Source organism: Bombus terrestris, chromosome 3 (assembly GCF_910591885.1).
Source record: "Bombus terrestris chromosome 3, iyBomTerr1.2, whole genome shotgun sequence".
Classification (NCBI taxonomy): domain Eukaryota; kingdom Metazoa; phylum Arthropoda; class Insecta; order Hymenoptera; family Apidae; genus Bombus; species Bombus terrestris.
Genome location: NC_063271.1, coordinates 4,890,492 through 4,903,786, shown reverse-complemented (window position 1 = coordinate 4,903,786; position 13,295 = coordinate 4,890,492). Strand labels below are relative to the sequence as shown.

Genomic DNA, 13,295 nt, shown 5'->3' with positions numbered 1-13,295 from the left:
AAATACAATCGGTGAGAGGACGTAACAACGTAAAAACTCAACTAGAGTTACGGTAGATCGTATAGTGGTGTGATGAAAAAAAAAAGAAATGATACAAAATAAAAGTAGAAAAATGAAAAGAACAAAAAAAAAAAAAAGAGAAAACGGATATGGCAAACTAAAATACATTCCGCAACGATTGGCCCGAAGAAAGGGATTTTTATGAAAACAAAAGAATCGACTCTCGAAATCTTTGAGAATTCGTGGTTCTTCTAGAAAATGAATTAACTACAGGATTCATAGACTATATTTTCATTTTTCTACCGTGTGCCTCAAGCGTGTATCATACTGCTTTACTTCTACGAATTACGTATGCGTTAATTAATGTCGTTTTTATGTACTGTATTACTCGACGAATGAACGGAACAAGTGCGAACACGGTCGAATAAATTCGCTATGGCAGCTATGGCTCCAAAACTACCAACGGACCGCATCGTTCATCGACTTCTCGATACTCTCGACCGAGGAAACGCTCTGCGTTCTCGTGACGATCGATTCGAAGAGTCGCGTGGACATTTCGTATCGGATAAATCGTTCTTTGTCACGCTCTTTTCTCATCTTCCGTCATTGAAACTATATCGTAACGCGCGAGCGGCGTTTGAATTTGTCACTGTGTAAACTTTGATTGTTACTTTCGGAAGCGTTTCAGTCCGTGAACAAGATATCCAAATAGCTCGCGAGACTCGACTCTTCAAATTTTACGTTGCCGGGAAGACAACGGATAAAAGGGAGATGCAACCGACAGGTCTGGAGTTGAACAACAGAATAAAAACGCTTCATCTGATTTCCATGCAGCTGTCAGCATGTGTGACAGCCGGCCGTTAATCACGATTCTATATCGTTATTCTTTTTCTTCTTCGATACTTCACACGAGACTCTCACAAGCCAAATTAATCAACTTCGCTGTTTGTAAATCTGTTTGTATTTCGTTACAACAGATACTCGATTAATACTTAATTCTTGAAAGTCAATACTCACTTCTATAAGTTCATTTATCAAGAAGAACGTTTAACCGTAGAATTACACGCATTTATGAAATATTTTTTTAATACACAGGAATATACAGAGTGTACGCAATATACAAAACCATATAATATTTTTAAAGTCACTGTACTTCTAGGTATAACATTTAGACGGTGAAAACCAAATTTCATAGTAGCATGAATTTACGTAAAGATCCAGAATCTGAAGATACTGTAAATAATATAAAATTAAAAGAGAAAAGAGGTAACAAAGATTTTGCAACGTCGTTTTACCTTTCTCTGTTTTTCAACGTATGCAGTTGATCAATGTGGCTTCTAAATGGCTCATACATTCTCACTAAGATTCTCGAAGATATCTCTTTTCTTTTCTATTATTTCGACGTCTCTCTTTTTAGCTCTCTTTACCCATTTGTCTCGTCCGTTCCTTGCAACGTCTCCCCTTCACGTAGTCGCCGTTTTTTTAGCCACCCTTTAAGCCCGCTTGCAACTTTCTCGCCCGGTTCCTCCCTCTCGATACGCGCGTCTCTAATTTCTGTCTCTGTCACCGGCCTTTCGCTTTGCTTTGCCAAGCTCGCGGGAAAAGTCAGTCGTGAAAATAGCACGGAAACAAAAGCGGTCAAAAAGGGAATAAGCTACTATTTTTTCTTTTTTTTTTTCGTTTCTTTGTTTCTCGAATTCACCCCCGGCCACAACTTTCTCGTCTCGTCTCGAAATCGGTGGATCTTCGACCTCCACTGCGTCGGAATTTATTTCTAGGCTTTGAAAAAATGATCCCGTCGCTTTCTCCGCGGCCGACAGGATAAAAGCGACGCCGCGCGTGTCAGGCTGCAGCTCGTTTGCACGCGAACGTTTTTCGCGTTATTCCGCTCGCCCCCCCAGCCTCGAATTTCGTGGAAAACGTGGCTCCCATTAATTTTCAAGTATACACGCGATGAAAGAAGGAAATGCTGAGGAACTTCGCTGTTTTTTTTGTTTGTAGTATTTTATTTTATTTATTATCATTGTTTTTAATAATATTATAATATTCTCGGATCTGTTTTCTTCCATACAAATTTTCGTAACGTTGCGAATTTTAAAAAAATTTCGTGATAAATCCAAGATTCATTATTAGACTGCGACTATTAGATATTTCAATATTTCAGATACTTTTGTATATCACGTATATCGTATTTTAGGTATTTCTGCAGCTTCAAGTTTCCCATAAATGTAAAAACCCGCAGTCTACTAGTTACCGACATCTCTCCTCTTCGCTATCCAATATATAGTTGGCCCAATTGTTAAAACTATTAAAAGCTGGTGAATTAAAATTTTGCTTGCAGCTTAAATATTTCGAAAAATATTACGAAGGATTAAGATTATAATAATGGGACGTGATAAAATTGAAACGACGAATTTGCACGAAAAGTAAATTATCAACAGAGGACGCTTAGAGATTGGTCGAGCAAACTTTCGAAAAAATGGATGATTTAGCAAAGTTCCCTTGGTTAACTGGAACCGCGGTACACGTAGCTCTCTTGGCAAAGCAAATCCGAGGGTCGACAAAATTTCCGCCGAAACCCATGTCGCGTCCCGGACTTGGCGAAATGACAGTAATGGCTTCGCGGGTCTCCTGCTTCTTAGTTTAGTATCACGTGCACGCGTACAGTTTGCGCGGCCTCCGCGATACACAAAAATTTTGTTTTTCAACCTCGCAACATTTCTACCATTGTACCGCACAATCTACGCAAAATAGAATGGAGATCAAGACAAAAAAAAAGAATCATACACACAACGTACAAAAAACAAAAACGATGAACAAAATCAGTGTAAAAAAAATGTCTGCATCGTGGGTAACGCTGCGGAGAGAGTTTGATCGAAATGAAAAAGCCGCGGAAGATATTGATATTTTAAAAAATCATTTTTCTTCCCCTTTTTTCAGTACCCGAATGTTTTGCCAAAAAAAAAGAGAAAAAAAAGGAAAAAACACGTAGTTTTGTTGAAAAATATTTAAATCGACTCGAAGATTACGGTCATTGTGCCAACAGCCAGATCACGCCAGGACTTCCAGTCGAAAATCGGTAATTTGAAAGAATTATGGATTTCATGGATATCAACGAGGATCATTCTTCGATGAATCAGGAAAATTTGTCTACTCTCCTACTATTTCGATACTATCGAGCAATGTATTGAAGTATTCTCAGGGAAAATGTTACGCTATATTGTGGAATTACTTTTCTAGGATAAAATTGATATTCAGGAAGTTGATTTAGAGGAGAGGATGATGGCAGATGATCTCGATCTACCCAGGTGCATCACGAAAGAGAGTTTCGTTTCCCGTGTCGTTTCTCTTCGTCCCGTTCATCCGATTCTCGATGAATCGCGACACGATCCGTTCAATCGCTTTATTTATTTATTTTCCGAATTCTTTTCTCTCCTCGGGCCCGTTTCTTTCAACTGAAGGCTGCATGGTTGATCAGGCCTTTTTACACTCCTCGTGTCCAACAAAGCGCTCTTTTCAGCCGTTCTCTCTCAGCGTTATTTACAAGTACCACTTTCACAGCGACTCACGATCAAAAACGTAAAAACGCACCAGCGACCAGCCACTTAAATATAATTAAATATAAACATGGATTTGCGACACGTTCCTCCACGATCGATGGACATTTTAAACAATTACGTGCTTACATAGTTTCTCGATTGTTCATATTGTATATGATAATAACATAATGTAAATATAATATTATTATAGAATTACATAGGACAATTGTCATAATGAGTCGTTAACATACATTCGTTCTTTTTTTATTTATCTTATTAATTTTATATTATAGCATACAATATAATACAACGTAATAATATTAAAGTACGTGTTCCTCGAAGATCGTCGAGCTAAGTTCAGAAGCAAAACGTTTAATCTTATCTGTTAATATCTGAACGATTACATGGAAGGAAATACGATCGTTGGAGATTTTCTACGCGTATCGTTTCGACCCGATTTAAAGCTTTCGTTAATTGCTCGTACGCCAAACTGTCGTTAATTAGCAGAGCTCGTCGCGTTCCTACGACGGAACGTCGACGAAAGGCGGTTGAATTCCTCCTCGGGGAGGCATCCGCGCCTCTTTATCTTTATCGCGGTATTTAGAAGTGGAGGCGTCGAGTGTCGCCCTGCTATGTATAACTGGTTACTCTAAGAGGCCATTTAAACGTCTGAAAAAAAACGTTGTACGCACGCACCAGGGAACGTGAAGAATTCCCTCTCGAAGAAAGGAGAAGACATCGCTTTTTGCACTTCGTTTCCTATTACTTTCCTCGAATTTCTTAATAAGCAATTTCGTGCTGTCGATCCTTTCACAAATATAATTTAACGCTAGAGTCGTTGAAAGATGAAAGGTATTTGGATAACAGATTTATTCATACGCTTTGCTAAAAATTCATATCGAAGATCGCGAAAAATTTCGACGGAAGATTAACAATTTGTTAATTCGTCGATTTATATTAACTTTCTAAACTTTGGGTACTAACGTTCGATCTCTGAGCCTCGGCCATTGATCTTAAATTTCCGCAAAAAGGTAAATTTCGATAGAAAACTTATTAAATAGACCATTATTATATTTTACTAAAATCAATTTATTTCTTTCTTACAGCATCGCTTTCAAGTAGCATGCAAATGTTCCCACCGTTCATATCGGCAATATTTTATTAAATTAATGTTCAATAAAGGCTGCACTCTATGTAAACGTGAATATATTTTCACATTACTCACACGCGTGACTCTAATTACAGGGAAAAATAATTTCCACCGCCTATGAAAAGGTTAATTCCATTTCTTTGAAAGTAAACGTTAACGTGGTTTAAACGCGTTGGACATTGGGAGCGAGTCGATCGATCGATCGACCGATCGATAAAATTAGCAAATCTTCGAGGAACGGGCCAATAGGGAAGAGAGCAAACTGAATTATAGGAGATTTACGATTCCAAGTAGCCAACGAAGGCTTCTTGAATCGTGTCAGGCGCGGATCGGAAGTCGGTCGAGCGGAGCTGGTCGCTGGCGTGCATCCGGCAACGTGTGTCTCACGAGGATCCACCATACATATATATATATACATATACTATATATATATACATATACATAATACACCTACGTATTAACCTGCTATTCGACTACATTCCTTAAACTCACTTCATCAACATATATATATGTATATATACATATATATATATTTGCATATTTTTATATACACAGTATCAATCATACAAAAGTCTCTATGTAATTAAAAGAAGAAAGAAAAGAGAAAAGAAAGTATACGTAAGAAGCAAGGCGAGAGTTAAACAGTACGACGAATATAATATTATACTATATAACGATACCTTGATCAAGGAGGATGGAACGAAAAACTGACGAAGAAAAACGAGTAAGAAGAAATATACAATAGAAGAAACAAGAAAAAGGAGGGCGAAATGGTCGTAATTGGGAAAAAAAGACGAATAGATATATGATAATAAGTAAGAAACAGAAAATGCAAAAAAGATATGCTTGGTAAAATGGTTTGTTCAAGTACCTCAGCGAGCGAGGTCACGCCGCCTAGAGCTGACTCTCTGTTCGTTCGGTTCGTTCAGGAGGAGACGTAACACGATTGGTAGTAGTAGTGGTAGTAGTAGTGGTAGTAGCGGTAGTAGTAGTAGTGGTAGACGATAGCGGTAGTAGTCGATAGTAGCTGACAGTGGTAGATAGCTGATTCGGTACTGGTAGTGGTAGTAACGTGTACGTATACGCGGCGTAGGGCGCTGGGTCGGCGATCGGCTTGCTCTAACTTGACGGCAGTAAGCAACACGAGAAATAATGTTACACACTTCAAGATCAGATATGAAAAGAAAGAATGAATTTTTTTCTAACTTTTTTCTTTTTTTTTTTTTATTCGTTCATTTTTACTTTCTTAAGGGACTAGGGTATTAATTGCATCTATCGTAACTTCTAAGCACGTTACAAGTCTTTCTTTTCGACCCTCTTTTACATTTGACTTTGACGACCCTTTTCTTTCTCATGGTACCCTCTTTTATCTTAAAATTTCGTTCTTACTTTCTATTTCTCTGTGTCTTTTGTAGAATTGCGACGAGAGCAGGGGTGGGTTTAACTCCTTTTTTCGTATTTTCTTCTTGCGCTCGATATTTCTTTCTTTCGCTGCGTATCGGGACAGATGGCGACGATAATTTGTTCGATCGTTTTACTGATACTTTCACGGTATAGAACGTATACATGGCTACACCTGCGTATATATATATACACACATACATATGTACATATATGTGTGTATACATATATACACAGCAAAAAGAAAAAATTACGACAGAAAGACAACGCGACAAAACGCGGGGGTTAATTTCTTAATCGTTTCCCAGTACTAACGAAAACGGTGGAAGAGCCGACCGGAGTTTTTGGTTGGTTTCCGAGGGTCAAAACGGCAAAAGGACGTCGACGAGGAAGGGTCGTCGAGGGACAAAAGATCGTTCTCTCCTGGCTCGTTTCGATCGTTTCGCCTCGACCCTCTCTCTCTCTCCACCCCTTTACCATCCCTTTACCACCCCATCAGCTCTCTTTTTCCGCTCTTTCTTCTCTCTTTCTCATTCTTCACGGTTTTTAATTTCCGTCTACGATACGCCCTTGTGCCCGCTCCGCTGCCTTTTTTCTCTTCTTCTTTCATTCTTTCCCTCTTTCTCTTTTGTCCTCTTTTCCTTTCCACTTTCTTTTTTTTGCCTTTTATTTTAATCCGGCTTGTTCTTACCGCATCGACTTCGACAGGTGGGGCAGGGGAGGCAACACACAGTGTATATACGGGTGTGTGCCCCTCTGCGAACCCTTTCTCTCCTTTTTTCCACGCGCACACGCCTCTCCCCCTGCCCGCCCACCCACCCAAACTCCCTCGATCCTCTGCGTTCACTTGTTTATTCATTTATTTTCTTTGTTTACTTTCTAACCTTGCGCGAAATTCGAATTGGTCTTGGCTTTTTAATATAATTGGTCGTTCAAAGGAGAAAGGATTCGGTGGACACTGGTGATATCGAGGGTAGGGAAAAATTCGGTGAAAGGAGGCTCTTCGATTCTCGAGGACCCGGTCTCCTCGTTCTTATCTTAAATCTTTCCCTATTAACCAAGCCGAAACTTGGTATTCCTTTTCTCCTATATCCTAACCAACATAGAGTCGTAGCCTGCTTTATTTTATATTTTCTTTTATTATAATCGATCGTTTTATAATCTGGACGATTCGCCACCTACGGCTTACCTTGCGAAGCTCTTGAACGCCGCGGACTGCGGATTTATGCAGAGCGGCACGCGCGACGTGTTCAGCTGTTCCGCTATAAATTTGTGCATTTCCTCTGAAACAGACAACGTCGGATCGTCGAATGAATTCTGGGTTCTGTGTCTCGACAGTCCTGGAAATTAGGAAGGCGAATACGAAGGTGGATCGAAGCGGTCTAGGTTCTTGTTTCGCTCAAGGGACCACGCCGTTCCTCGCGAACCTTTCAGGGTGTACAATCGATGGGGACGTCGATCGAACATTTTACGCTTTATTGCGCGTTGTCACGCGCACAGTTTACTCGTGCTGCGACACGTGCCTGGAAATATCTCGTTGGCGAATGATGTTATCGATGAATCGAGCAGTCGAAATTGCGAACGATGTTTGCACGTGAAGAAGAGATAGAAGCTTCATTTAATTCTTCAACTCCTCGATTCGATGGAAGAAGAGGCAGAATTTAATGGACACGCTTTTATAGCTTTCTTAGTTACTTTTCTTTCCGTATTCGTAGTCCTATAGAAGTTTATGAAAGTTCTTTCCCAGTTCTACAGCAACTTACAATTGGAATTTTCCTGAAACGATTCGATTTAGCGAAAATTTGTTCTTACATTTGCGTTTCTGTAGAACATATCCGACCTTCTTTGCAATTACAAAATATCCTTCGCAATAGAATTCCCCCCAGCCTCCGATATGTTTCTAAATGTTCTATACATGGACGATTACAATTAGGATAATACGACGAACATAAATAATGTTCGATGTTAAATGTAACAAAAATACTTGAATATCCTCTGTAATAGCGATAAACCGTGGAACCAGCTCTTCGTATGCGGACGATAATAAAAAATAAAATACAAAATTACAAACTTTCCAGAAAGCGTTCTGGCATCCAACCATCGAGAACTTCTTTGTTCGTAGCTATACGATTCGCGCGTTTCGTCTTACGACACCTTTCTTGGACACGTGCAGCCGTCCGCGACTGTTCCAGTCGGGACAACTCGACAAACGCGATTACTCGTTACGAGCATCGCATGCCTGTCGTATGACAAACTCGAATGCGAAATCAAACGCGTTAGACGCCGTCTATGATAATTGTACGAGTTTATTATGTGGTGCGAGCTCAATAGGCGTAATTTAATGCGAATTCGTGCCTCTGTTGGCGTTTATAGATCGAACAAAGGCGCTATATTTTAAAAAATGCACCGTAGCATATATCCAAGCGGGAATTTTTTATAGGACCATATAAATTTAATATACAATTGTACGTTTTATTTTACGCGTGTATTACAGAGATCAAATTTATCAAAATGCAAGATTACGGAAAATCTAGGAGATTTTTAAACGAGGCAAAGAGGAGACCCCTTTTTCATGGATTTAAAATTCGATGGAATGTGAAAATTGCTCGTAAAGTTACAGAACAATTTAGAGATTAAAAACATTTGAAAATTCACAAAAGAAATTTGATCTTGTGTATTGTATATCTATCTAAACGCGACAAAGATGAGGCATATTTCTAACAAACTTAAAAACAAAAGAGGTTTTATAGAACAGCCGAGTATAAAGTCTACGTAGGATATTTTTCATCGATGCAAGTACGATAAAGATAAACACGTATACCTCTAACCAATTTGAACGTCAATTCCGAGTTTAATTTCATATTACAAGCTTGCTAGAAGATTTCTGAATACAAATTACTCGTACTATATCATTTTCCATCCGACAGCATGTTAAAACGATAAATGCAAATGGTAACACGTAGAATAATAGAAAGACTCATAAAGTAAGAGATTAAGGAGAAATTTAAATATTAAATATCTTTGAATATCAGAGTCTTAAGTACCCTAAGACATCTGGAAAATAAGTTTCTCGAAGGGGATATACAATTCACGCCGAAGCAGCCCCTTCAGTCAGCCTAACGAACGAATGGCGTGCAATTTTTAACCGCGATATTAGACCCAGTTTCTCCGACGATTACTTTGGAAGAAAGTCGGCTGCGATAACTAGTCGGACCCCCACTGATAAACGATGATTTATCGCGGTCGTATTCGCGAACGCACGCAACAGTCTATCGCATCGTTGTTCCGCGTACGGTTCCAGCCACGTGTCCAAGACGTTTACTATTAATAATCCAGCGTGAGTCACACCGATGCATTTTTCTCTTGAGCTGAAAACCCGCGATTAATACGGTGTCGTGTCGCGCGAGCTGCTCGGAAAATCCACCCTTTCGATAATAATTCTTCGCTCGTTTCCGCGCTTTATTAGCAATCGTTAAGAGTACCTCGTTATCGGACCACGAATACGGTTATCAGTTATACGAGTCACTATAGCGCGAAATTAAATCGATATCGTCGATAAAATACTACACTCGCGTAACTATTGGTACTAATACAAGTTACTAGTATTCATAAATTCGGCGATCATATAATACGTAGAAAGGAATTGCAATTACTTTTTCTTATTTATTATCTAATTTAAACGTGACGCGTGAATCCGATGTGAAAACTGAATCTGACACTAAAAACTACAACCCTAAAGATGAGCGTACGAGAGCGTCGAGTAATTTGGAACGTTGGTTCGATGGGCGGATGCAACTGCCTGGAAATCGTGGAATTCTATGCTGTGGAAAATTCACGAGCTTCGTGGGTTACGGTACGGTTTATTAGCGCCCTTCGAGAAATCGATTCGCGTTATTGAATCTCTGTTACCCTGCGGCGCAAAGTTTCTTCGCTCGATATTGGTCCAAAGTTGCTGAACGCTGGGAAAATAAATTTGTTTTTCTGTTTTACTTGGACCAGGAGCTTGGTATCGAGAGTTTTAGGTGGCCATTCGTTCCGATTTTCTAGTTTACTTCGATGGCGATAGGGAGCGTCTTAGATAGTTGGCGAAAGATCTCTATAAAATCATCGTCGAGCGAAGAAACAGACCTCAGAGCTGGTAGAATAGGACACATTCTTTTCTAGAAAATATCAAAATAGCGACTATGAAAATCTACTTTTAGCGATATTTTCCGCCAAAATCGGACAATTTCCTGTCTACCAATTGTTCCTGGCGTGGCAGCTTTTCAACTACATCCCTCAGATATTCTGTCTCGTGAATCCGATATAATCTAGGTTGCTCTTCTTATATTCGATCATGTTCTGATTTTCGTGTTCCACCGAACTACGATATTTCATCTGTTATTATAGAAAATCATCATTCGCCAATCGACATATTCCCAGTAAAAAGCTTCATGTATCGTGTTCAACGACAAAATCAGCATGAAAAGAAAATTATATTCGTTAGAATCATTAGGTTGGTGTATATGAAATTTTCTTTTCCATTTTCAAATTTTAATCGTACGTAGTCTCTATAAAATATCATACATAGTTAATGAAATGATAATCGATAAAGAAATATCAGATATTTAATAAAAATACGCTTCGATTTCTATCATAAAGCTCCTTAACACACCGGATAAACATAATCCATATCAAACGTCCTCTCTGATTCCATATCTTAATACGAAAATTTAACGCTATCAACTTGTCAAATTCGAACTTCGTACACGCCAACCTAACAAACTCCGACTTAAGCTTAACGTAAAATCCGTGTAAAAATCATTCGATATCAAAGTATCGTTTTTTAAAATACACGTTCTTCGATCTGTACGATGCTTACCTTTCACCTGCTGCACGGTGGTGAGCTTCCGTTCCCAGAGATCGTCGAACGGATGAGACGTGGCCGGCTCGAAGTCCCCCGTGTACTGTCTCAAGCCTCCGCTGGTCGTGTAACAGCACGTGCACATGCACGAATGATATCTCAGTCTCCCCTCGTCCAGATAAGGATGCGCCAGTGCATCCACCACGGTGATCCTCTTGTCCTGCGAGAAGTTCGTGAACGGGGTCAACGAACGATCGATACACGACGCGAAGCCCGCCTCTCGAAAACGATCGATCTCGGCCGACTCCGGCTATTTACGGGGACAGTTAACCGTGTTAATCTCCCAAGAGGTAGGAAAAACCCGAGTTCCAACACGGTTAGGGACAAAAACGAATTTACAGCCACTGTTCGAACGGATTGCTCGACTGAGATCGCTAACTAATTACCGGTTAATCGTTAATAAGTTTGTACGTCATCGTTATTTCCAGATTAGGACACGTAGATTGGCTTTAGATTAGAAAAATGGGAATAATAGATTTTAGAAAAGAAAGAGGAGATTTTTCTTCTTTAACACTAGAACTACCACACCAGTCAAATTGACCGGTTTTACAATTTTATTTTAAAATTCCTACTTCGTCTTATATTCTTTCCCGCAATGATGTAATAACTTTCGCAACGATAACTAAAAGAATAATATAGTGAATTTTATTTTCGTTTTTATGTATTCAAACTGAAAATAATTTTGTATCAAGGCTACTTATATTAATACCGGTCAAAATGACTGGTACTTGTCAAAGTGTAAAAGGATTCTGCAATCTGTTTATCGAACCCCAATTAACCAGTTTCCTCGTTTTGTACAACTTCCCACACGTTTTTAAGATGTTTACTGCCTATCATTCAATATGATGATACCAGTTATCAGGAAAATTCCGGATCGATCACTATATCGTTAGATGTTAACATTAGAAATACTATAGCCGTCAATATGACTGGCTCTACAATTTTATAAATATATCAACCCTCGTTTAGGGATGATGGTACCAGATGGATTAATAATACCAAAAATGTACTATATAACATGGAATTCCTTCTCTAAGAAATTAATAAATCAATAAATATAAAAATATTCCATTATTGTGTATTTTTTAAAGTCCAGTCATTTTGACTGCTTTTGGTAGAAATGGCTTCGCGTTAACTATCGGTAGTTCTAGTATTAAAGAAAGGTAGAATCTTTTCATTGATTTGAAAAATATCTACAAAATGGAAATTCTTCGTCTGTTACTGGCAACTTATTCGTTGTCGGATTACGGATCTTTATTTGCGAATTTACCGTTATGGACTCGACCAAAGAAATAGAATAATTTTTGCGCGAAAGCAAAATCTTACGTTAGGAAATCTCTTGTCCTTAGTTCCAGTTCTTTTGTTAATTCACCCTTCTCACTTTGAAACACACTCTACATAACAAAGTCCTTCGCGAATCCAAACTAAGAACCTCAGAGTTAACATATTTCTTCTGCCGCCTTCAACTTTCATCTTTATCCTCCTTCGTTTCTTTCCATTCGAGAAACTTCAGATCCTAATGAAGCCTCGACGAAACCAAGCTTCCCTGTTGTTTCTTAAACAACGACGATCTAAAATTACGGAAAAGTATCGGAGCAACGCAATAGGAAGAACGAAAATCCTCGAAAAGTTTCGCAAATGGTAATAGCCCCGCAGTTTTAGTTTTACGAACGATGAATCAACGGTTTCACGAGAGGAACGGTTTTAACGCCTTCTGAAAGCTACGTTGGAACTTCATCTTGATTATTCATGCCGCCATTTTATTCTCTGTTTGTTACTGAAAATGGCCACTCGAGTGGCCATTATTCAATCCGTTCAGAGCGCTCGATGTCTTAACGTTAACCGCGTTAAAACGATCGTATGGTTTTACAGAAGTTAAGGCGCGTCGTACGAACGATCGAAACGTAAACGAGAGTTCGAGGACGAGATTCAGGAAAGTAGGCTGCGTTGGCGTATTCCCGTGCTTTAATAACTACTCGACAACCTACAAAGACGGCTCCGATCTCTTTCGAACGAAGCCAATAACTGCCGAGAATCTGGCGTGTTGGTTTTACCGAAATCCTGACGAATGTGGCGGCTGCCCGTTGTAAAAGCTACGTGTCTCGACCTACACTCTCGTTCACAAGTATTTTTAATATTCTACATCGCTCGAAATTGACAATGTTTTCGCACCCCCCTAAAGAGAACGAGATAAAGTTGAAAACGATCGACAATTTTTATCTCGTTCAACAATTATACAATACACGTTTTTAGCGTGTTTGAGAACATCGAGCATCGTAAAACGCTTATGAACCGGAGTGTA

General features: G+C 39.2%; 1 protein-coding gene and 1 long non-coding RNA gene across 3 annotated transcripts in view; one reads left to right on the top strand and one right to left on the bottom strand.

Moving 5' to 3' along the window:
- The window catches only part of LOC100651912 (serine/threonine-protein kinase NLK), a 227,948-nt gene that overhangs the window by 15,681 nt on the left and 198,972 nt on the right, over positions 1-13,295 (bottom strand). The window contains exons 8-10 of one of the 2 annotated variants that reach the window (XR_001099757.3): positions 10,952-11,153; positions 7,280-7,373; positions 5,561-5,812 (exon numbers count right to left, since the gene is read on the bottom strand). Coding sequence is in view for 1 of the 2 variants with exons in the window: in XM_003394155.4 (XP_003394203.1) it covers positions 7,280-7,373; positions 10,952-11,153 (296 nt within the window). In the remaining variant the exon portion in view is untranslated. The remainder of the gene's footprint in view (positions 1-5,560; positions 5,813-7,279; positions 7,374-10,951; positions 11,154-13,295) is intronic. The other variant, XM_003394155.4, reaches the window with a different exon arrangement.
- The window catches only part of LOC125384663, a 71,661-nt gene that overhangs the window by 34,651 nt on the left and 23,715 nt on the right, over positions 1-13,295 (top strand). The gene's annotated exons all lie outside the window — the stretch shown is intronic.